The sequence below is a fragment of the Lepeophtheirus salmonis genome, chromosome 9 (assembly GCF_016086655.4).
Source record: "Lepeophtheirus salmonis chromosome 9, UVic_Lsal_1.4, whole genome shotgun sequence".
Classification (NCBI taxonomy): Eukaryota; Metazoa; Arthropoda; class Copepoda; order Siphonostomatoida; family Caligidae; genus Lepeophtheirus; species Lepeophtheirus salmonis.
This window is the reverse complement of record NC_052139.2, coordinates 21,022,306-21,048,895: the sequence shown is the minus strand read 5'-3', so window position 1 is coordinate 21,048,895 and position 26,590 is coordinate 21,022,306. Positions and strand designations below refer to the sequence as shown.

At 31.2% G+C, this 26,590-nt stretch overlaps 1 protein-coding gene across 2 annotated transcripts; it reads right to left on the bottom strand.

Annotated features, from left to right (window-relative positions):
• Positions 1–15,948: 15,948 nt before the first annotated feature.
• On the bottom strand, positions 15,949–21,208 carry LOC121124418 (facilitated trehalose transporter Tret1). Of its 2 annotated transcripts, XM_071890991.1 has the most exons (6): positions 20,930–21,208; positions 17,751–17,856; positions 17,571–17,694; positions 17,071–17,515; positions 16,635–16,999; positions 15,949–16,573 (listed from the first exon to the last, which is right to left on the bottom strand). In XM_071890991.1, exons 1-6 carry the CDS (start codon positions 20,932–20,934, stop codon positions 16,146–16,148), a joined length of 1,473 nt encoding a protein of 490 aa, XP_071747092.1. In that variant the 5' UTR covers positions 20,935–21,208; the 3' UTR covers positions 15,949–16,145. The 2 variants fall into 2 exon arrangements, with proteins under 2 accessions (XP_071747092.1, XP_040575508.2); XM_040719574.2 differs by lacking the exon at positions 20,930–21,208 and having other exon boundaries at positions 17,751–18,358.
• Between the last annotated feature and the right edge of the window lie 5,382 nt (positions 21,209–26,590).

Genomic DNA, 26,590 nt, shown 5'->3' with positions numbered 1-26,590 from the left:
CCCCTTTTCTGTTTGCTCCATATAAATAACGTACCCCTTGGTCAATCATAGCAACTTCTATTTTCCCTTACGTATTCCATGACTTTTATTGTCATACTAGGTGTCCACAATTTTAAATGAATTACATTTACATATTTAATAATATTCAAATCCTAAAAAGTTGTTTATTCGACACTATATTATAAATTTGCAAAGTAATATTTTATTTGAAAACGTAGCTATATATTTATATTTCTACTTGATAGTCAAAATTTAAACATAGAAATTATGAGATGGCCAATATATATATATATAATTAATGATGGGACGATTAATTGGAATCAAGAATACGAGAAACGGGTGTTTTTTCTGGAATCGCAATCTGTTAATAATGTTTAATTTGTGATTTCGATTCTTATTTATTACTGGTATTTTACTATTTATTAGTTTTTTAAGTTATAAAAAGTATAGCAAAAAAATTAAAGAATCAAAATTGCCATCTGGAATTTTTAAAAGAATAGTATCGGCATTGGGATTTTTTTGTAAAGTATTTCATGTTCAAACATCTACTATATTCTAGATTATTAATAATAGTAAGAAAAACGGAAAAAAGAGAAAATAAAATTTTTCCTCTTTTTTATCGTCAATTACTACAGAAAATAAACAAAAGATTATATAAGCAAGCAATATAAACATACAACTGTAATTAATTCTTAAAATGGATCTTATAAAGCGCACAGTTGGAGATTCTGGTAGGATTCTGGCGATTCCAAAAACAGGACGGAGTTTATCTCTGGAGACATTGTCGACTTTGGCGCCCAAGTCCAATTTAAAATAATGATCCTATTTTCCCATGATTTTAAAAGGACCCAAGAAGGTTAGAGAAAGAGATTCTCTGATTGGCTTATTTTTAATAAAAACGTAGTCAGCTTTGCTCAGACGATTGTATAAAGTTTATCTCTGGATTTCTCGTGGGGAAACGTGAGCCACCTTCTCCATCGTCTCGAAGATGTGCCCCACATCGGCATCTGCCATAGGAATAGGAAACGAATCAAAGAAGTCTGAAGCCAAAGATCCAGAGTGACGAGAAAGTAGCTGGAAGGACAAATATTTAAATCCTTGATCTATTGGTGTCTCTGAATTCCTCAGTCCCCACAAAAAAAAAACTGATGGAACATTCGTCTAATTTTCTTTCTCTTCCAGTATCCGTGCAACTATCCCAGTTCTTAGGGATCTGTGGAACCGTTCAATAAGTCCGTTTGATTTAGGATGATATGATGTAGTCGTCCTATTCCCGATTCCTTGACTCCTAGAGAAGAAAATACACTTAATACACATGAACATCAAAGACTAAAACCTAACTCCGATAGAGGATTGTCATAGACTCAAATAGTATTTACCCGGCGGTATATTAAAAAAAAAAAACAGAAATGTAAGTGGCCACCCTAATAATTTGAAGAATATTCTTGGTTAAGAGAAGCATAGCTGGCATGGCATTTTTTTAAATTATCTGGTATCAGCTATGAGATCAAGGAAATTAACATAACCCCCACTCCGTATATACCAATGATATCGGCCGGAATTACTCCGATGCCGATCCTCAATTATAATCCTGGTTCAACATGGACTTTCCTTTATAACTCTACAACTAATCCTCAGTGTTACTTTTTATCTTTTACGCAGTAGTGGTTACTTGATACTTGCATTTTCTCTCATCAAAAAGGAAATATATATAAAAAACAACCTATATTCAGGTAGCAACTACAAAAAGCCACGCCACCCTCTTCCATAATAATATTATTTTCATCTATAGTAATTGTAACACAATTCAGGTCTTGGAACGCCCGCCGGCTAAAACTTACATTTTTTTAAGTGTCATTTAGTGTATAGAATATGGAAATGACTATTTTCAATTTTAATCGCAGTAGATTTGGCCTTTACAGCCTTTTTTTAAAAATCCCTTTTTTTAGACTGTAATTTAGATTCTGATCCCTATTTCGAAATGAAGTAAAATATATAAATGAAAATAAAGGTAATACCAATTGATAAAAAATATTTCAGCATTCAAAAGATAAAATATTTATTAAGCCATTTGGAGCACAGTTCCTACTAAATATGTCTAATCATACAAAAAACAAGTAAAACAAAGAGTGCCATTCGGAAGTTAATATTTTTTATTGCATTATATTAAAGTCAAAATTAAAGAATAAACCTTATATTAAAACTTAAAAAGATTGGCCGTCAAAAAAAACCCTCGATTTTGATTAATTTTTTCAGTTACACTTTTCATTTTCTTATTGAATATTTACGATATATGCACTGTAAGGTTGCTTTAATTTTTTCGAAATTAAATATAGTTATGCCAATTATTAGACTCATTTTTAAGTAGGAATGAATATTGCAAAGGCAGAAAAAGTTGATAATTTAAATATAAATAAGTTGATTAGATGACTTCATCTGTAATTAATATTAATCAAATAAATTGGATATGAAACATATTTAAATTGAGGTTAGTCTTCCTGCTTCTAAAATATTAGTTACTTAATAATTTTTTTTTCAAATGCTCCAATGTTTTTATCAATTAATACCTTTAATTTTTTTGATATTAGATATAAAAAGAAGTAATTTCGTATTTTCTGCCCCTTATTTATTAAATAAAGTATATCTTGTTCATTATTGACCATATCGGATCATACGATAAAGTGTTGTAATGGTATGTGAGTGTTTACTACAAAATCTTTTGGGCAGTATTGCGCTTGGTCGGTTCAGTCGTGAATTATCTTGCGTCGAGTATGGAAGTCTCAAAGAAAGAAATTTTTCCATATTTTTCATTTTTACTACCTGAAAGGGAAAAACGCGACCAAGAACGGGAGAAAAAAAAATAACTGTGAATAATATACATACATTAGTCTGGGGAATGGGTCTGAAAGTACTGGACAGGTCTAAGACAACTTTAATTTTTAGTGGATTGAACTAATTCACTCCTTTAAATAAGCTTAGTCAGGACCGTTTTCAATTAAAAATTATATCTAGATCGGCCACAAAGAAAAATTCGGTTTAGATCGGTTTGATTTAAAATTTGGTCAAGACTTATTCTGTTACACTGGACGTTATGTGTGTCTTGAAGTTGTGTAAATCGGCACAAAAGCGCCATGAATCACATTTTTACAACTCATAACCCAGAAATGGGGATAAAATTGGTCCATAGATTGCGATAAAAAAAAAAAAAGTTTATAAATTGAGACCGAAAAAATGGGTACACATTTAAGAATAAAATAAAATAGTTTATGATAATATATATCCTGTTATGAACCGAAATATTATACTAAATCTGCCTAGAAAAAATCATAAGACCAAATTGAAAACTAACTCGATCTCGGACCGGGTATCAACACTAATATACTGGTTCATACACTCCAATTGGAGCAGACTTTGACTTTATAAAGATCTTGAACAAATGTATTGTGAATATTTTTTTATTTATTTAATAGCATAGGTAGATGGTATATTAATTTTCAAAGCGACCTTCATGGGCCTCAATTCTCCCAAGGAGTAACCATTTTACTTGATAAAGAAAAATATTCATCATAGATAAACGGTCCTAGAGTTGGTTATATGGATTTTACAGTCAAGCTATAGTTTTGGTGTTCGTAGATCTTTTGAATATACACAGTTACCAATAAAATTTTTTTTTTCATTATCTGACCTAATTTTGCATTTTTCTCTGTGTTGCCATTTTTTAGGACTAAAGGCTTAATAAAAAAATATTCAAAACTTTAATATTTCACAACTTTATTAGTCTGTGTAGTCTGATTTGAAACTGTTGGGATTACTGACATTTGATCCCATTTTAACTATTCCATGTACCTATATGAGTTTATCAAGCAAAAACGGTGATAATTTTATAAACACATTTTTTTATCTTTTATAAACGGTTTCATGGGTTGGTTTTAATTACCTGATTTGGATCAATTGCACCAATTTGGAATTTTTGAATAACAAGGGCTCTAATTGTAACAATTATAGCAATCTAGCATAATTAATAGATTGAGTTATTTGCGTTCAAATAATTTTGAAAATTACAAATGAGTGATCATGTTTCTCCAGCTTGACAACAGACTAAGCATGAAAACAAACTGAAATTTATTTTAAGAATCACCTAAGCTATTGTATGAGTAGGGAACAACTCAGGCTCGATCCACTAATATGGGATCCGGATGAGGTCAAAGTTTGTTCAGATTGTGGTTCAGGACCCTGTATATCCAATTGGTTTTTATTTTCTTGTTGCAATCCTAGCAACAACAGAAGCAATCCACAGGGATAACACTCGCTTTATGAGTGTTAATGTCTGAGGACTTTAAATTTTCCTTAAAAGGTCAAATTATATAATTAAAAAAAGCATAATTTATAAAGGGCTTATGTAATGGGAATCAATTACATATTATGCTCCAGTCAAAAACTTGGTATTATTTCAAAAATAAGTATACATGCATAAATACAGTACGCAAATCTCAAGGATATGCGTAGTGTAGTGATGTAGATTAATTGTAAACGTATAAACAAACTGAAGGTAAGGAAGGGCACATTCATTTTTGAGCAGATTTGAAAATTATACTCTATAGAAAAAAAGATTTCCAGAGATAAGGTAAATAAATTCCTTTTGGATTATAACAATAAAACATGGTCTGAAAAGTCCCAGGCTTCAAACATAGATGGTGTTTTTTTTTAATTTACCTTATTTTCAGCAAGTACCAACCTTCAAAAAGTAGTTGTCAAAATTTTATAACAATATGTAGATATGTTAACAAAGTAGAGGGGCCCACCGATCATTTTTCATAAGGAAATTATGTAGCTCCACCATATAATTAATTTTCAACGAATGTTTGATTATTGAATTACTAAACATTATTTGATTTGAATACAATATTTTGGCGAAGTTTCGCACAAGTGTATTACATGGGTTTAGCGTTTACATCACTACCTAATTAAATATTCAATTCCGTGAGATATAACTATATTATTTCGTCATTTAAAGTAGTGCCTTCAAATTCTTGTCACAGATAACTTTTATGTTTCGACTCCCGAATCTCTCCAGTTAACTTGTAGGTTTTTAAAAATACATTTTACGTAATTAACAGAGTTTTATCTATTAACCGTCCAAATTTCAGCATACTTTATACTGGTTATTGACCCTCCGGTTGTCTGCAAACTAGGGTCATAATGATTTAAGTTGAATTAATTTGATTTTTTTCCGTTTATTACAAAGAATTTGATGTAATTGAACATTGTCTCCTTCTAAGAAGATGCAAATGCCTGAAAGTGCTATTCGAAAGACTGGAATAGCTAAAACGTTTATTTGTCACCATTTTAACTCATTTCCAAAGTCAAGCCAGGATCTCAGAAATGAACACATTCTTTATGTCTATGTTACATCCGGAAACTAAAGATCTAATGAAATCTTCATGAAAGTTGAAGGAAATATGCGAATCAAGATATGGAAAATCAAAAGATTTTTTGTTTTACTTTGCTGTTGAAGGGATTGTCTTAAAGATATACAAAAATAAAAAATCACATTCCCTTTCTATTATAAAAATTATTATTTGATCAAACTTAGTTTCGTCTCAAAGAACTAAGGAAAAGTATTTGTATTTTCTAAAAAAATTATTTGTCAAATTTGGGATTTATATATATTAAAAAAAGAGAAAAAAACTATCAAAATTCTCAAAAAAACATCTAATACTAGAAATAGAATGAATGGGTCCTCGTTAGAATCCACTTATGACCATTTTTTCTAAATTTTGATTTTTTTTTGCTATATTACGCATCTTTATTAAAACTACAAAAGGCCACCAATTTGAGCACTGTATATCAGTATGTTCCTACGTTATGGTTGATTATGGGTTTTTTAACGTTTTGTGCTACTTTAACCTTCAACCTCTCAAAATTTGATGGCCTGTTAGTGTGACCATATAATATACAATCTTCGTACCAAGTTATATCAAAATGGAACCGTAACTTTTGCTGTAATCCTGGTGACCAACAGACGAACAAACAAAGACAAAAATATAACTTCCATTCAACTTGATTGGCGAAGGTGATAGTTATATTTCTTTGTGTATTCTCTTGTGCGCAACGTTTATCATGCTATAGAAGTGACGGATTTAACTTTAAAAATATATTACATAAAACACGAAGTCATTTTTTGTAGTAAGTGGAGCTTTTCATTTATCACTAAAAAAAAGAGTACATTCAAATGATTTTTTTTTTACTTTATATATAAATCTTTCCGGACAAAAAAAGGGGCCGAGTAGGAATACCAGAAAAATTCAATTTAAAGGAAGGATTTTTTTGATAAGTGACAACTTTTGAGCTTCCTAATCCCATAACTCATTTTTTGGTTCCTGCAATACCCTTTAACATGCAGGTCCTTTATATTCATTGGATTTATACTCTTAAGTTTTCAAAACTCTAAGGGTGTGAGTCCTTATCTTTTTAAGCCCAGATACTTCCCTACAACACTCCTTCATTTAGAAAGGAGACACAAATTTAAAAATCAAAAGATACAACGGATTTGTTTCTGTATACTCACTTAATTGCGTTGTTAATACGTCCCTGGAACCTCTGCCTTGTTTACAAACGTGGATACACGTCACCCTATTGATTTTATAATATATTTTTACTTTGGTTGAAAAGTGTGGATCTTTTAAAAAAATAAATAAAACAAAGTTACCAATGATGTATACAATGATGCAGAGTTTGATATCCCCTGTTTTATGAAATTGAATCTATATCACTCTTTCTTGAAAGGATAGGCCGAAAATATCTACTTTTAATTATTATAGCTCTGATACTGGGTTTTTAAAATGTTTAAAAGAGTTCGTGGATACTCTAAGTATAAATGGCATTCTAATAGGACCCTTGTATCTGTAGTACTAACATAAAAAAAAGTCTTGTCTTTTCAACTATTTATTTAAAGGTATGAGTGTTTGAAGTATGTCATTATCTGGATGCCTGACACAAATTTTATCTAAAAAAAGACCTGACGTCTTTTAAAAGAAAAAAATCATTTTTTGTTTACTCTTACAAATCAGAACTAGAGTTGTTTTATATCAAAAATTATAGCCATAATTCTGACAATTTGAAGAATGATTAGGGGAAAACAGCTTAGCTGTCATGATGTTTTATTTGATTAGCTGCAAGCAGCTCTGAGATGAAGTAAAATAACACCATTTTCCACTCCGTATCTAGTAAGGACATAGGGTCCAATGTCGATCCTCAATTCTACTCCGAGTCCAAAAAGGACTTACACTTAGGTATAACTCCTCAATCAATCCTCAGCAATTTAAAACCCCAAAAATAAACTTGGTAATCCTAAAAATTTGAGAACTTTTTATATGAGAGGACCTTAGCTGTCATAATTAGTGTTGTGTCGGTTCTTATTTATCCGGTACAGTACAGTCTTAGGACCGGTACTTATGAATGTAAGTCCTTAGGACAACAAATTAAGACCGTATTTCCTTGGAACCGATCCTTAAGACTGTCTGTCCTTCGGACTAACTTTAACCTCGAAATCAGTCATCTTTTGTTGAGTGATTAGCCAATTTTAGCAAACGAAATATATATGCAAATTTTTCTGACTAAAAAAGTTGCACAAGTTCTAAGATTGCTCTAAAAATCAAATGATGAACAACTTGTTGGACTGAAAATATAACTGAGTATATATACACTGGAGTAAGTTCTGTCTATGCTCATACTTGATATATGTAGAGTGGGGCTTGTGTTTCTTTTATTCTTCTCATTCATACATGTAAACAAAAATATTTGTGCTGGAGTGATATTTTTCAAGTCCGACTCGGATGAATCAAAAAATAATGCGTTTAAATCACGAGGAATAAAAAAATAGTGCTTTTCATATGATGATTAATTATGCCGCGCACCTTCTCCATGAACTCTGCGTCCATGGAGCCTTTCTGTGTCCTTTGTAATCTCGAAAGAGTCGTCCAGGGGATTTTTCTAATCATTTAATAAAAGTAGAGGATTTAAAAAAAATTCCAGTCCTCGGGACCAGTCTTTAACTGTCAGTCCCTTTAATTTTTCATAAAATATCGATGGTTTATTAAAGCAAATAAGATATATGCGATATGTATTAAGACTATTACAATTATCTTGCAAAAAATATTATATTGTTCATGATAATACAATATAATACAAACATATTATATTGTAAAATTGGAACGCTGAACGGAAGAAAAATAATGGCTGAACAATCAAAAAATTGAACGGAACACTTACAAGCCTGAAGAAATCAATTTGACGTAATTCGTATTAAGTGAAAGATAAATTCTTAATCTTTAAGCCAGTTTTCTTTAAACCGTTGCCTAGTTTAATCTCTGTAGAATAAGTCACCTCGAGATAGTTTTCAAAATCAGGAATAAGGTGTAATAGATCAAATAAAAATTGGGCTTTAAAACATTATATTTATTCAAAATCTGTTCATACGACGTATATCAATTTCAATCCGACATTAGCACCTTCAATCTTTATTACTACCCATTATGAAACTACTTTGTCGTAATTTTTAGCCTCTCCTTTTCTTCAATAACTATCATTAATTGTACGGAGAGCCTGGGAAGATATTCATATACTCGAATATAATATCATACAATTCAATTGCAGGTATATAAAAATATCATCTTTTGCAGAATACTATACTCTGTAATTCATGAAAATTTCATTCAATTCTCTTGATGTTCAAGAAAGTTGTTTTCGTTTATTAAAATATCATATTTTTTTAGATCACAGATTTTGGTCTTACATAAACACTACAAAAAGAAGTAGTAAAATATAGTTGATGATTCTGTAGAGAAAAACGCGTGCAAGGAGAAGAGGGGGAGAAAGACTTATGGTATCATTGTTTAAAATACTGATGTGATTATCAGCTGCTTACTTTCATAATGAGTTTGAGGGTATAACGAAAGTATTTATTAGCAAAATGTTTAATGAAGATATACTACGTATAATTGACTTAGACGTTTTTTATCCGTTACTGTAGATTTGAAAACGTCACACTCCATGAAATTGTAATACATTATGAACCATATTCTCAGAATAATAACTAATGAAACGACAAAATAGAGTATTTCGAAATGTATTTGAAGTTCCAAATTTAAAAAGAAGATTTAAATTATACCATTGTAATCATATAACTAATAATAACAATAAATTATAAATACAGAATATTGATATAATAGATTGATCCAAATAATATTTTCTTGTTCTGACACCGGAATCCAGTTAAATATCTCATAACTTTAGGTTGCAAAACACAAACGAGACGTGGAGTTTAATCAAAAAGATAATCACCTCTCTTCTTCATGAGGAAGTTGCTATAAACAATTGTGAACAGGATAGATATATCTCTACCGATGAGATCTAACTAATTATTATTAATAAAGTAAATGTCAAAATCATAAAATTAGACAATAAATATACTAATAAAAAAAAATGTTAGAAATAAATCTATCTGAAAGATTTAGAGCAAAAGCTAATTATTTAGTAATGTCCGGCGATATTACTCCTTATTAAGAGCATCAAGAAAGATATTTTCCCCGTTATTTATGCTTATATAACAACATACTATTATCATGAAGGATATACACAATTCTTAATTATAATGCAACACCCAATGTAACTACCCCCGTTGTTGTGACCATTTAAACAGTTGTTTTTGCCTTTTATGAGTTTTCTTAACACAATTTCTTGGATACCATCAACCATAGCTAAGCCTTAAGTGATAAAAAAAGAAATATTTATTGACTATGTGATATTGGAAAACCTAATTATCATACCCAAGTCTTTAAGTGAAGAAACTAGTCTCAGACAAACTAGTTGTGAACCATCCAAAGCTACTACCCCCGTTGTTGTGACCATTTAAGCAGTTGTTTTAGCCATTTAATGAGTTGTGTATCATAATTCTTGATATGTTTAGCTAAAATAGAATCATATTTTATGGTTAGATTTAAAAAAAATTGAATACTTACTGTTAGATAGTACAAAATTCAGAGCTCAGTTTCGAAATTAGTAAATATTTTATACTTTTTACTGATAACTTGATCGTAATTTGGTGTAGATGAATTAAGACATGCTGAAAATTATCTCGACTTCACAATTTACAATGGGGGTATTTCTATAAATGACCAACATCCTCCATTAATTTAATGATAGTTCGTCGGGAATGGACGTGTTTACCCGTGTATTTCTTCATAAATTTTTTGAATGTAGGATGATTAGCAATGGATAAGGTTATTTACATGCAATAAGCATCTTTTTGGGATCGAAGTTAAAGTCTGACTTGATGTATTCATCGTTAACTTGATTTTATAGATGAATATCCATACTCTTGTTATGAGATGAGGATAATGAGTGGCGTGTAATTCTAGACAAGGGACTAAAGGCATATTTATATTGATAAATCCAGCAGACCATCTGTTTCTCATCCGGTAAGTATTTTCCAAATTCCTGGGCCTCCATTTTCAGGAATCCAGACAGAAGGCGACGTTATTTGAGGCATTTTATTCCATTCTCTATCGACAATCAGCATCTAATATTATATTAATATTGAATAATAAAGGCGGGAATGATAACGTTCTTGATTGATAGAAGAAGATGTATATTATTTAATCAATGATGCCATACGTATTTATTTATTTCTCCTATCAGGCTTTTCTATTCTTACCAAAATTATCACCCTTACTCATAAGTTATAACTTCCTTGATGCTGAAGCTTTTCGTAACATACCTACTTCAACTATATATAAGTGATATATCGGCATTATATACCTTATTGTATGTAGCCTCGAATGTGCACTTCATATATATAAAAATAAGAAGTTCATAATACAGAATATCAATTCATGAATTTGACTTTAGAAAAGGTTTAGCAAGAGCGTGTGTAGCTAAAGCAGAGCCATGTCGAGCTTCAGAGGCTAAAGTTATGGACGTCTCGAGCACTTGGACAACAGACTAGAAAACGCGTGCTCCAAGAGTTGACTTAGAATAAGTTCACGAATATGTAATTTATTTAATAAAAAAAAATATAAATACGGCTTTTCAATACATAATGTATAAGTTAAAATCTATAAATATTTATTCATAATGGAACAATTAATAAGACTAAATAAGCTACATTATATCACCTATATAATTTACATTAATTATTTCAAAAATAGATGCACAAACCAGAAAAGTTAATTTTCAAAACTTAAACATTATCAGATTGAAGTTTGCTAACCCGTCTAGATTTGATTTTTTTTTTTCAGATGATCTTTCTTCTACCTTCCTGTCGAATTTTGTCATTGACTTGGGAAACCTAATTTTTGCACATAATATTAAAGAAGATTTGTGAAATCTTGCCAAGAATGCTTCCCCATTTGACACCTTGATCACACACAGTATATCAAATATATATACACAATGAAATCAATCTATTGCTTCGATTGTAGTTTTTGAGCTATTTTCGAATCCTTTGAGTATATCCAAGTGTTAACCTGAAGAAACGAATGTTAGACAAACACCTTCCACAATATTTTAAGCTAAGATCCCTACTATATCAGGACCTACATTTTTGATGATACGGAAACTCGTAAGATATGTTCTCCCAGAAATAGGACCAGATAGACAAAATGAATTATAACATGATCATCCATTTCAATAGAGCAGATTCGACACTTTTCTATCAAAAGATATTTCAAGATTGCAACACTGAATAGATCTATTCAGGATGGGTAGGGAATTTTAATATTTCAAAAATAATGAGTATTTACTTTAGTTCAATTTGTACGATGCATGTGATATAGTGATATTAAGTATTACAAAGTATGACGTCTTTATCTTTATATTGAAATAGTTAATATTATACAGATAATTTATTAAAGTATTATAACGTATGTTCATAATAGTAAGTTAAATAAATATAGATAAAAAAAAAAAATACAACAGTTATATTAATTATAACTTTTAATAGAAGTCATAAGCATAGAATCAGACAAATTTAAAAGGAAAAATGATACAATGTAGAAGTTATTTGTATAAAATAAAACAAATAGATTCAACAAGTTATATATATTATATAACACATCGGTCAATAAGTCCCGGACCTAGATAGGAAACAACATTTTGCCAAAATTCATTTTTATTCATCAATATAATCTTCTTTTAGAACAATACAATCATTCCAACGTTTCTCTAGCATTTCAATACCACGGGATTTATCGAAACCTTCAAAATATGCTTCACTTTCGACAATCACTTCCTCATCTGAACCAAATTTCTTTTCACGGACCATCTTTTTGAGTTCTGCGAAATGTCAGTAGACGCTGGCGACCAGATCTAGAGAATACGGTACGGTCTTGGTGAAAAAACACTTTTTTCTTCTTTAAATGAGGGATTTCTGGATAATTTTGGCCTTCAAACGTTCCAACAAACCAATTTAATAGTTGCTGTTGATTTTTTTTTCCATGTTCCAGGTATTCAATGAATAAAGTTCCACCCGAATCCCAAAATACAGAGGCTTCCTAGGCAATGCTTGAGTTTTTGGACGTCTTTCTGCGTCTGCACACCACTCAGCAGACTGCCGTTTTGATTCTGGAGTGAAGTTATGAATCCATATTTTATCCATTTTGATGTATCGACGCAAAAAACTCCTTCTTATTTCGCGTGAAGATCTCCAAACAGTTTTTTGAATCATCTTCTCGTTGTTGCTTTTGCTCTGGTGCGAGCAAACGCGGCACCCATTTGGAAACCAGCTTTTTCATAACCAAATTTTCGTGTATGATGGGGTAAAGACTACCTTTTGATAACTTCAGAGTGTCAGCAATCTCTTGCAACTTCACTTTGCGATTGCCAATGATGATTTTTAGGTTTTTTTTAATGTTTTCCGGAATAACCCCTCATTTGGCCGACCAGGGCGTTCAGCATCATCGGTGTCCGTAGGACCACGTTTGAAATCGGCAAACCATCATTTGATGGCTGTTATCGATGTAGCAGAGTCCGAATAATATTTTTCAAGCCAACCTTGGACTTGGACGTTATTTTTTTCCATTAAAAAGTCATGATAATTCAAAACACGAAATTGCTTAGAATCCATCGTTTTTAAGAATCACAAAAGTAGAGTTACTTAAATCACTTTAACTCGATAAATAATAAACCAAACGTCATGAAGTTTTAATTAAGGGGATCAGAAAATGCAGTGATGAAGCGTGCAGGGTTAAGTACATCCGATAACCACTGCTCAAGTAAAAATCCCCGATCCCGATTCTGATAATAATAGTTAAAAAATCCCATTTTGCTATCAAGGGCGTCCATAGGATCTATATAATTTTTTTTGGGGGGATAGGGCTCGGTTTTTTCAATTTTTGAAAAAAAATCCAAAAAATATAACATTTTTGAAAAATACATCTTTTTTAGAAAAACATTTCAAATATTAAATTTTTGAAAGAAAAAATTCAAATATATAATTTGACATATATAAATTTTTTTCAAAAATCAATAACTATTCACAAAAAATTATTGTATTTTTTTTTTTAAATTCAAAAACTGTTAGCTATATTAAAAAAATTCCAAAAACCAAACTTATTCTGAAAAAATTAATTTTTTTGGGAGAAAATTTTCCAAAATCCACAACTGTTTAGTAGTATTAAATTTCTAAAATAAATTGTTTGAAAATAAAAAAATGAAATTTAAATTTATGGATAAAAAATTTTTGAAAAAAAAAACTCAAATATAAAATTTTCAAGTAAAAAGCAAAAATTCCTTAACTTTTTTGTGGGGATGTTATTTTTTTATAACTTCGAAGAGTAATAAATAGTTAAATATCATTAATAAATAAGAATTGGAATCCCGATTCCAGAAAAAACAACCGATTCTCTGATTCCGATTAATCGTCCCATCACTATTATTCACTCATCTGTATTAAGCAATAGAGATGAGTAAATAAAAACGTTTGGCCCGGTACATAAAGTATTTCTTACTTCTAATAAAACATATTACAATTATTATATGTGTCTTTGGGTTCGTCGCAAATTGCTCTTAAAGTAGCCAAAATGGATCATTACAATAAAATAATTATATTTACTTGAAAGGTGCTATATCAGGGCTAAAATAAGTTTCTTAAGTCAAATAAAGATTCTCAACTACTGACAGAATTCTTGAGTATCCTAATTCATCCCAGAAATTTGAATAATAAGCCTTCAATTGACTCAAACATGTCTATGAAATATTAACCTGTATGTAGTGTTGTGTGGGCTCTTATATAGAACCGAAGACCGTGCTCCAGTCCAGTCCGGTCCCATTCAGTTGGTACTTATAGAAGGTAAAATCGATCCAGCGGGACGTCAATGAGGGTGTTTTTTTCCTTTTACTAAATTATTCCGCTATATAATAGAATAAATTATATTATAACTAAGAAACATTATAATATATTCGTATGATATTGTATTATAATGAAAAAAAAAATCAATAATATATTTAGCAAGATATGTGCATACATACATACTTATATATATATATCTTATTCGGCTTAATAAACCATCGATATTTTTATGACAGTTAAGGACGGGTTCCACGGACTGATTTTTGTTCAAGATTGTTTTTATGATGACATTTTTTTTACTTACATGTGCACCACATCACGGCATTACTTCAATGTTGATGTTGACTACTTGAAATTTTCATTAGCTTGTGATTTGATCTTGAATTACAAGTCGGACTCTGGGCTCGGTTTTGAAGTTCGAGTGAGAATCGGACTAACCCCGAAATATATGCGAGTCCACAGCCCTGCCACAAGAGTATGAGAGTGTTTCTTCATCTTATTGTCCTAGTATACATCAAGATTGATATACAGATTGTAATATACGTATATATATATCTCTTCAATCATGAAACTCCAGAGTACCATGGGCATTTTGTAAAAACAGAAACAAAAAATCAACATGGTAACCCTGAAAATTTGAAGAATATCTTGGAGGAGAGAAAGAACAATACTCATGACGTTTGATTAGATCAGGTACAATCAGCTGTGTGACAAGAGAAGAAGGAGAAAAGGATATATACAATGACATTTGCTATAATTACTCCGATGTCCATTCCCAATTCCATTCTGAGTCTAAAGAAAACTTAAAATTATAACTCTGCACCAAATCCTCAGGGTTACGCTCTCTTTATTATGAGCACACACGAACGATCAATCCGGTTTTGAATGTATCTATGTAGGAAGGAAAGTTCACAACTCATGAGTTAAATAATAAACACAACTACTAAGGAAAAGAAAATTCCTTCTTTAAACTACCATTTACAAATTACCAGGCCAGCTAAAAACAACACCGGATTTACATCATTACGTGCGTATACAAATATCTTGTATTGTGCGAGTCCTTGTTTATTTGTCCCAGTTCTGTTGGATTTTCAGGACAAAGTGAGTCACGTCGTCAATTACCAAATTGTATAAGTTTTAGAGCTGATATGCAGGACTGAACTGGACTGGAATGAGAATGAACTAGACCGTACTACAGTCTTCAGTCCTAAATAAGGACTGACACATCACTACAAGAACATATCAAAGTCTGTGAATTTACGGATTCGGGACTTCATCCTGAATTACAAGTGGGACTCGGTCTTGAAGTTCAAGTCGTATTCGTCCTCGCCCTAACATTTCAGCGCGTCCAACTACCAACTGTTTTTGAGCTTTTTTGTATGTTTCTTTTAGCATAAAAGATTTTGTGATACAATACAGTTAAGGATGTGAGAATTGTAACTGAAAAAATTGATAGGTTCTTCATTGGAATGCTATTGCAAATCTCCCTCTCTTAATTAATTGAACAATGTCATAAAATGCATCTGCAAATTCCCATGGATCATTAAATATAAAATAAAAATCTTGTTTTTGTTTGGAAATCTAAGTCACAAAGCCCTATAGATATTTATGTACGTTGTACATGTCTGTATTTACGTCTTCAATAAACATTTGAAAAATAATTTAAACAATATATAAGTTCGTTTCTATGTAGGTAAACTCCTCAGGTAAGTAAATCAAATATATCACAAATAATAACTTTTATATAAAACCAACGAATCTTTGGTAGGTAAAGTTAGCCAATATGAAGCACATTTTTCTAACAGGGTGAGGAGCTTTTTTCCAAAGTCTTTTCCTTTTTGGGGATTTTTTTCCGATCATTAATCGATTCCGACAACTGTTTCCCTTCATTATTTGGAAGTACAAACATTGCATAGAAACAGAGGAGGCAACTACAAAAGGCATAGACCCAAAATGCCTTGTAGATGGTCAGAATCTTATTCAGAGCTGGAAAGACTATGGCATTGATGGAGATGCTTATGAAGCTAAGGGACTGAGATGCTGCTACACCTTGAGCCTTGATGTTGATGGGATAAATCTCCGTGTTGGTAGCATAGAGAACGGGATAGACTCCAAAGTTGGAGAAAAATATGATGCCTGCTATGCCAATGATTGGGACGTAGGAGGTGATGGGATTGGTAGACGGGAGGTACTCGGAGGTTGCTAAAATAATGGAGGAGCCCATGCCTATAACAAATATAGAACATATATAGAATATTTTAAAGCTTATTACCACTGCTGAACTTACTCAATAGAGAACATACGAAAAATAAAATACGATATCGACAATATCGCATTGTGAATAGGGAGAGAGACGTGGAAATAAGTGCCGTGATGGACATGATCACTGAACTGATCCCATTCTTCATATGAGGGAAAAGGATTTGGAAAATGGAAGAGAGAAAACTTAAGAGAGAGGAGTTTCCGGTCCATTGGTAAATAAGGAGTAGAATCCCAATTTTCTTATAGGCATGAAGGAATTCCTTGAAGGATTTGAAGAGATGTGTTGACTTACCATGGTTTGATTTTTCTACTCGTCTTTTGGCGTCAAGAGATATGATGGAGTTTAATTCAGTCTCAATGTTTCCACCTTGATAAAACTTCATGGACTCCCTATACAATTATAATTAATCATGGAGATAATAAGCTGTTTAAAAAAATATCATAAAGGTTAATGAACTCACCTCGCTTCCTCCAGGTAGCCCTTTTCCACAAGCCAATAAGGGGATTCATGCAACTTGAGAAGCATGACTAAACTCAAAAGAGGTATCCAACACACAGTCCAAATGAGTAATCGCCAATCATTTGATATAAAGTGTACGAAAGAGAATGTATACACAGCTCCTAATGCCCCCATGATAGCCACAATGGATAGGAGAGGACCTCTGTACTTGGGGTGGCAAGACTCTGCGATATAAACACCACAAGAGGGCATGACAAGCCCAAATCCAATGGCACTCACACCTCGGCCAACCAGTACTGATATAAAGTCTTTAGATAGAGCCATATAGACCAAAGAGGCAGATATAGGAAATGTGGCACTTATAAGGGCTTTTTGGCGCCCTATTTTCTTAGAAATGAAGCCCCCAATGGGCGTAAAGACCGCCATTGAGATGAAATAGATGAAGGCTATTAAATATAAATTATTATTTAATTAAACACATTGACATACAAAATTCCTTACGTAGCCATGGATTTAATGGATCGATGTTAAACTCTTGTGCTAAGTGCGGCAACGTAGCGGCTGCAAATGAGGTCATGAGCCCCTCCATCCCCATAAGGAGTGCACAAGCAATTGCAAGAAGGATCTAAATTTTATTCAGTTGTTAAACAGCAATTTTAAATGATAGGACAATGAACTCACTTGTGCAATCTGGCGGGAGGGAAAATCCTTCGATTCTGCTCCGTTTGAGCATTTCTTGTCCTTCTTTGAAAATAATGTGATGACAGCTCGCATGACTAATCCTTTTAAAAGTACATATATCACATTTAGTTTCTATGTTAACACATGTATAAGTTATGAGCTCAAAGTAACTATGAAAATATAATCCAATATTTGATCTGCTTTAAGGTATTGTTCGAAAATCTTTACAAATAGACTAATTGTAGGCAAAATAAGACAGAATTCTTGTTGTATACTCTCATAACACTCAACCTGAAATGAATTAACACCACAATTTAATTATTTTTTAACCAGTCATATTCGTTACAAAACGAGTCTCTTTAAAAGGGAAAACTTCAACTAAACACACGTTTAAAATTCGTATTTTGAGGATAGTGAGATTTAAAATCTCTCCATCATCGGCATGGACCATCCTTAACCTTCAATACGAACAACTCTACTCTCCCTCTTTTTCATATTACATATGTTAGCTTCTTCATTACGGGATCTTATATAAACAAAGACTCTTCCATAAGAACCCCCCCCCGTTTAACTTATTTTTTATTCAAATCTTCAGCTTTATATAATTCAAGTCGTTGTTTTTTACATAATATTACCCAAAGAAATTCTCAACGCGGGCCGGTCACATACCAACGTAGGCACTATTTAATTTTACTGATGATGATGTCGTAAAAGAACGAAGCAACGCTTTAATATATAAAATTTGACCAACGAGACAAAACGTCTTGTAATTCCTCTACAAACGTATTAAGTATGATGCAATCGTCGTAATTAGCAAATGAAGGGCTACGTTGTTTCACTCTAATTATGCATTTTTTATATCATTTTTTTAAAATTATATATGGTACAGTTAAATGGCCGCGTAGGTTACAAAAAGGTTTTAATAGAATTGCAGCACTACAGTTGCATATTCATCTATTATAACTGTTTAACCCAATAATTTGGGAGGATACTTGTTATCATTTTGGGGATGTTAAAAAATCAACATGGTCACCCTGAGAATTTGAAGAATGTTATGGAGGAGATCAACTACAAGCAGCATTGACAAAGGATTTTTTTTTAAAGGCTATAAAGGCAAAGCCTGTTTTTAGTGTCCTTTTCGTGTTTTATGGCTTAAATAACAATAATAAATGGCGGTTTACGCCCAAAAATGTTGTTACATGATGTTATAATTTCAGAAAATCAGAAAATTATGACGGAGCATTAATCTTGTGAGTGTTATGGCGCTCATATAAATATTAGAGGAAAGTTGAAAATGTCATCGTGAAAGCTCTAATTAAAGTGACAATGCAATATAAATATTATTTTTTTTTATAGATAAATGCATTAAAAACACAATAGATGTAATAAATTGGAGACCTCACAAGACTACATTTGCCTTCTATGTATACCGCAGCTCGAGATAAATTATTCTATCATTATATTATACTCTTAATATTTCGTCAATCCACGATTATTTTCTAGTATGAATAATCCATCATTTCTAATGATAATTGCTAATGGAGAAGTGATTACCAATTCTGAAATTATAACTGTTGCCCTGTTTATTTACAAAATGTATTTCTAAATGTTTAATTTTATTACGTATTATGTCCCTGGTTCAAATTTTTCATAGTGAGATTTAGTTGGTGCATGCCTTGAAATGTTGGAAAAATGATGGAATCAATTTTCCAACAGAAAATAGAAAATTGAATCTGTAATATATCAATCAATTAATCAATGATTTTGAATAAGAAGCAACTATAAACTTGTTTTAATCAACTTGCATCTAAATTTCTATTGATATTATGATATATTATTGTTGAAAAACGGATGAAACGTGTCAATTTTTTTCATAGAACATTATTGTAATCGATATTCAACGCAACCTAACCAACTTATTCTGTTAAAATTTCTTAATAAACATTAAAACTAAATAGACTAAAAAGGGTCAATCAAAATTGTTAAATGCAATTTTTTACAGAAGAAAATGACCATTTAATGCATTTTATAGTAATACACATTACAGATTTTGATTAAAAAATTCCAAGGGACCATTAATTTTATCCAATTATACAAAAAAATTATTTATTTATATATTAAATCACACTATTCTTGAGATAAAATGATTTTTAGGGAAAATGGTTGAAAGCAAAATGTATGGAGAAAAATAGTATAAGGAAAAATGACCTAGCGCCCTAACTATTACAATGCAAAGAATAAGATAATTTTCTCTAATTATTCTGTTTTACTCGTCCCTAATCAATGTACAAATAGAGCCATTTATAAGGTTTTCCCTGCATATATTTTGATTACATTCACTCTTTATCATTTGCATCAAATAGTCTTCAATGCAAATGATAAATATTAATTTATTCTTAAATCCATTTTATGGAGTTAAATTAAAATTTATTGTAAATATATTCATTTTAAGTAGTCAAAATATCAACTTTGAGCGCCAAAGATGGCGTTTCCTTTAATACACTATGTAATTTATGAAGCGATTGAAAATGTTATATAGAGTATTTTACTATAAAAATGGACAAATTTCCCATAAATACTAATTAAAGTCCATCAAATGACTTTAAAAAAAAATGACTTAACAATTGCATTGAATACTACTTGATGCCAATGATAAGCAGTGAAATTTGAATTAAATCTAAGGTATATGTACTGAAAATCCCTAAAAATGGCAAGATTTGTACAATTTGGGACGAAAAAAGTAGGATGCTTATAACAAAATATCCTATTCATTCAATTATAATAGTTAATGTTAACTATAACAACACGAAAATAAGATCGTATAACAATGCAATAGTATGTTTATAAAATATTTTTTTTTGGTCAATTATAAAATAAATCTGAGCAATTTATAGACAGTAAGGTTTAAGTCCTTTTATTCGTTGGTCATATTTCGACATCCAATAGTTCACTATTTTTTTTAGTATTATTGAAAAACGTTTTTCATATTTACACAACTTGGTTGTTTAGGGCCCCAAAATGGATTACATTTAAATTGTGACACCGTGTATATACTATACTCTATACACTGATACTTTTAGGGGAATTGTATTGGATGCAAGTTTACGTAAATATGATAGAAAAACAGACTTGTTGGACATAATATTTTGGAAAATAACAGTTTTTAAATATATTTACTTTGCATTCGTTTCTTGAAGGAGTAAAGAACAGATGTCCACGGTCGAAGAAGATCCTTTTGTTGGTTATATGTTTTATTAGTATTTAAAAAAAAATGAATTCGCCACTTAGTGATTTACAATCGTAAAGTTAGACCTTTTTGTCATAGAACACGATGTTATTTTTTTAGAAGAAGTGTTTGAAAAATTAGAGTTTGATAAAAAAATGACAGCCTAAAATTGTACTTCAATTCTATTTATTCTAAATTTTATCTCTTCTTCTCTCTACCTCAACTAAGAACTGATGGCCGTCCCATGCACGAAAAGCAAAATATTAAAAAAAAGATATGATGTATTAGGAAAATAAATAGAGAAATTAAACTGGGAGTACATTCAAGTGTGAAGGCAGTTCGCCACATCGATCATGATTTTGTAAATATACGTGTATATGTTTGGAGTGGACCAATAGACTATGTATTTTTATGGACTGTCCATATTATCATCTTCAAACCTCAAAATTCTTGATACCAATGTCAAAGAGGGTCTGGGATTTAAAATGAACCTTGTTTGGGAAGAGAAAATACCACAAAAAATAAAATTTGAAGCACTTTAGTTACTCATATGCTTAAATTATATGTGACACAGAATTCATAAATAGACAAATTTAAAGAGAATGATACAACATGTATATATTGTAAAAACCTCTCAGGTCTGGACTATGGGTTCGAATACCATCAATTTAAGATAATTAATGTTATGTATTGCCTTTTTTATACTTTTAGATCATGACGTAGGGATTTGTTTTAAATAGATAGTAATGTACCTTTTGTTTTACGGGATTGATATATTTTAATAGTTATGTCTTTGTACATCCTTTTAAGTGTAATCCCTTATAGAATATATGTTTAGTGTATGATTGTACCCCAAATCAAAAGGCCTTCTTATTGGCTTTACTCCGGTCCGTTACTTCCGTCTGTTGGTGGTGTTCGTAGAACACTACAATTAAATACTTTATATTCATAAATAATGGACATTATTACAGAGGAACTATGACCTCTTGGCTCCAAAAATATATATTCACTATAAAAGACTATTGAGTTAGGACAGAAGTTGCGTGACCGAGAAAATACTCTTATTACTTGTAAATGAGGATATATATCAATGGGGCACATTTGAAAGTGAGAGGGAATCAAGACCCATAGAATGGAGCATAATTACGAATCTTATTCTATTTAAGATTCATAGTTAGAATAATACTCCCAAATCCATTATTAAAATTTTAAAACAATTTTGTACAGAAATGAAGAAAATAAGAAATGCCAATAATATATTTAGACCAATGTTTCATTAAGATATTTGTGTTAATTAGTGGCATTTTATTCAAATTTCAAGGATGAGTTTATGTATCCAAATTCCACTCAAACGATCACAAAACTATCTAAAATATTTTTTTAGTATTTTAACGACATCTAACGTAAATGGACTACACTTATACAACGCGATATATTCATTAGTAATGATTCATGAATATATCGCGTTGTATAAAGTTGATAATATTGTAGAAAAAAACAAGTGCAAGGAGAAGGGGGGGGGGAATACATATGGTATCATTGTTTAAAATACAGATGTGATTATCATCTGCCTGGCTTTATTAGGATTTTTGAGTGTATAACGAGAGTATTTATTAGCAAAATGTTTAATGATGATATACTACGAATAATTGACGTAGACGTTTTTTTATCCGTTACAGTAGATTTGAAAACGTCACACTCCATGAAATTGTCATTCATTATTAACCTTATTCTCAGAATAGCTAATGAAACGACAAAGTAGAGTATTTCGAAATATATTTGAAGATCCAAGTTTAAAAAAGAAGGCTTAAATTAAATATAATCTACATACTAAAAAATATACCATCATACATTTATGTTAAATATACAAAATTAATCAATTGTAATCATAAACTAATAATAACAATAAATTATAAATGAAGCATATTGAAATAATAGATTGATCCAAATAATATTTTCTTGTTCTGACATGAATTCAGTTAAATATGTCATTACTTTAAGTTGCTAAACACAAACCAGACGTGTAGTTTAATCAAAAAGATAATCGCCCTTTTTTCCTAATGTGGAAGTTGCTATATACAATTGTGCTATAGATATATCTATACCGATGATATCTAACTAATTGTTAATAATTATCTCTTAAATTTCTTCACTTAAAGTCGCTACTATGATATGCTATAGAATGAGTAATCAAAAACTAATTTCTAACACTTCACTTTAGCTGTATCAGTAGATTACTAGCAAGTTGGTATATTTGTGGTATTAAGTAAAAAAGTATGGATAAAAAAAAAAGAAAATGAATAAACGATTAACTATGTATTACAAAAAATATTAATTAGAAAATTTAATAGAAGTTACACATAGAAAATATATCAAATTTTAATGATGACAAATGATACGACAAAGAAGTTATTAATTTTAAATAATTCAAATACATTCAAAAAATTATTAGCGACAAATGTGAATAATATATACTCCAAATATAATTAGACATTTTTAGACAGAAATAAATATACTAATTACTACTAGAAATAAAATCTGTCTTCATCCTATCATATTTCAACTACACTAAAAAGACTGATAATTATCTTAAATAAACTGGACATCTACATTTTCGAATCCATGGATTATTTGCAAGTGTTAACTCCAAGAAATGGATTTTAGACAAACACCTTGCACAATATTTGAAGCTAAGATCCCGCCCCCCCCCCCTTTGAGATCATTCAGGCATTTATTTTTCGTTATATGGAAATTCAAATACAACTTAACTTACAAAATCAGAGCCTACATTTTTGATGATATGTAAATACGGAAACTCTTCTGATATGTTTTCTAAGAGATAGGACCGAAACATGATAGAGAAAATCGAAGAAAGATATTTCTAACATAAAGATCAAGAACTTAGGTTATATAATTATCCATAAATATTATACATCACAAACTCCACCTTATAAATGAATGACTCTTATGAATAAAATATTTTTCTTAGAATAAGGCAAAGAAGAAAAGGGTTTCATAATTCAATGTAGGACAGTGCACGAACCTACACACATTGAGCTCCATAGAATAATTTCTAGCTCATTGTTCATGAGCTATGGCGATTCCATGATGTGTTTTAATATTTAGAACCACCCTACTCTAGGAAAATGTTATCAACATATGGTAGCTAGGTCCTGTATTTTCTTGTTGCCAACTTTTAATTATTATTTACATTAAATAGATAATTTTATAGCTGACTGGGAATGGAATGACTAGAATTATAAACAAAGGTCCTGGATTAATTTAAACATACAAATCCAATATAATATCGTTTTAAGTTCATAATACGTAAAGTCGATGTCTTACATCATACAAGAGTTATTTTATGAAAATTAATGGAAACAGCAGAGACCGAAATACACTCAATCTTTGTCTATTTCAAATAGTGATTCCTGGTAGATAATATTAGAGCCTTGTCAGTGTTGATTCTGGCTATTTTGGCAGCCTAAACAACAAATCTTTAAAGCAATGCCAACTCTTGTTCATTAATATTTAAGGTAACTAGTGAACTTTCGAATATCAAAATGGACCTTCAAATACAAACCTCAAATGCCTAGTTTAATTATATCTGACCCTCAAATGTATTTCAAATATGTTATTACATCGTTGTACAATAATTTTCGTAGTGTAGATGTAAAAAAAATATTTTTTTAATGTTTCTTTAATTGGTTTGGTGGAGTAGCACAGATTAAGTGTAAGTAGAGATTATAATGTCACAATTACTCCTACTAACAATCTAGGAATCTTGGGCGAAGTCCTAAAGTATATTTATTTCTCTTAGAATCACCTGGGCGCGAACCTATGCACATTAATTTCAAGTGAATACGTAGGCTGCTATATATATTTCTTGCCTAGACTACACTAAGTGTTGCCAGGTGCAATTTGACATTTCCTTTGGTAAGTTTGACATTTTTATAGCATAATCGTACTCAAAATGTTTTGACGTGGAACCATCATTTGTATTGATTAAAGTGACTTGAAAAAATTAATTTGGCAAAAAAATCGAATTAAGTCGGGAACATTTTTCATAACTTTCGACGAGGATTATAACGACAAAAGTGCATTGAGGAACTTAAATCTTTGCATGACCTTGAAGCACCATTCTATAGCACTGTGAAAAACTGTTTAAATGAATTCAATCGTGCCCAACGCTCGCTCAAAGACGAATTCCGTGAAGGTCGTACAAAAACGGCTGTTGTGCAAGAAGTGCGTGAAGTGATAATGTAAGATCGTCATGTTACATACCGTGAGATAGAGGCATCCTTGGGCATTTCTTCCACTAGCATACATTCAATATTGTATGTACAACTGGCTGTAAAAAAGGTTTGTTCCTGTTGGATCCCAAAAAAATTTGCCAATCGCTCAAAAGAAGGGTTATGTCGATTGGTGCAAAGAAAAGTTGAAAAAATACACTCGCGGTACTTCAAAAGACGTTTATAAGATCGTCACAAGTAAAAAATCATGGATATATGCATATGAGGCTGAAATAAAACAACAATCGACCGTGTGGGTCTTCGAAGACGAGCCAAAACCAACGAAAGTTGTTCGTAAGTTTTCGTGGAATAAACACTTCGAAGCAAATGGCCGTCTGTTTCTTCGGCAAAACTGGTCAGTTGGGGACTGTTCCACTTGAGCATCGTAGGACGGTCAATTCTGAGTGGTACATGACAATTTGTTTGCTTGAAGTCTTTTGAAAAATTCGAAAAACGAACAAGAGAAGACGAATAATTGTTCACCATGATAATGCGAGTTCTGTCACATTGGCTCAAACCATCGCCTTTTTGACCAGCCAAAACGTCGAATTGATGGGTACAGCCCTGTCTTGGCACCCAATTACTTCTTTTTATTCCCGCATATAAAGAAAAAAATGCATGGTCAACGATTATCGTCGCCAGAAGATGTTGATGAAGCGTTTAAAAACTATGTTTTGGAAGTGTCGCAATCGGAGTGGAAAAAGAGTTACGACAATTAGTTTGAGCGCATGCAAAAGTGTATAAATCATGCTGGAGAAAAACATAGATTGAAAAACGTATATATTGTATATATTTAAATTTAAAAATTTAATTTTTTGAGAAAAGCTAAGGATTTTGAAATTTTATTCTCAAAAATGTAATTTTTTTAAGAATAGCTGTGGATTTATGAAATTTTTTCCAAAAATTTAACTTTTGGGGATTTTAGAAAAAAAATTCAAATAAATACCCCCCCCCCCTCCCGCCTCCCAAAATATAATCCTATGGACACCCCTGATAATCCATCACTAATTTTTACTCTATAATATAAACAAGCTTCCAATAAATAATAATTAAACTCCATCAAACGGCTTTATGAATCAAATAATACGTAACATCTGCATTGAATGCTACTTGATCCCAATGATATAGAGCAGGTATGGACAACTGGTAGCCTGAGGGACTCACACGCCCCTCGTTCTCACTCAGTGGGGCCATCAAATTGATCAATCATATATATATATATATTTTTTTTTTAAATGACCTCCAATGATAGTTCTCAAAATAATTTGGCCCTCTTTATCATGAAAGTTTCCCATCCCTGAAATAGATGTTTGAATAAAATC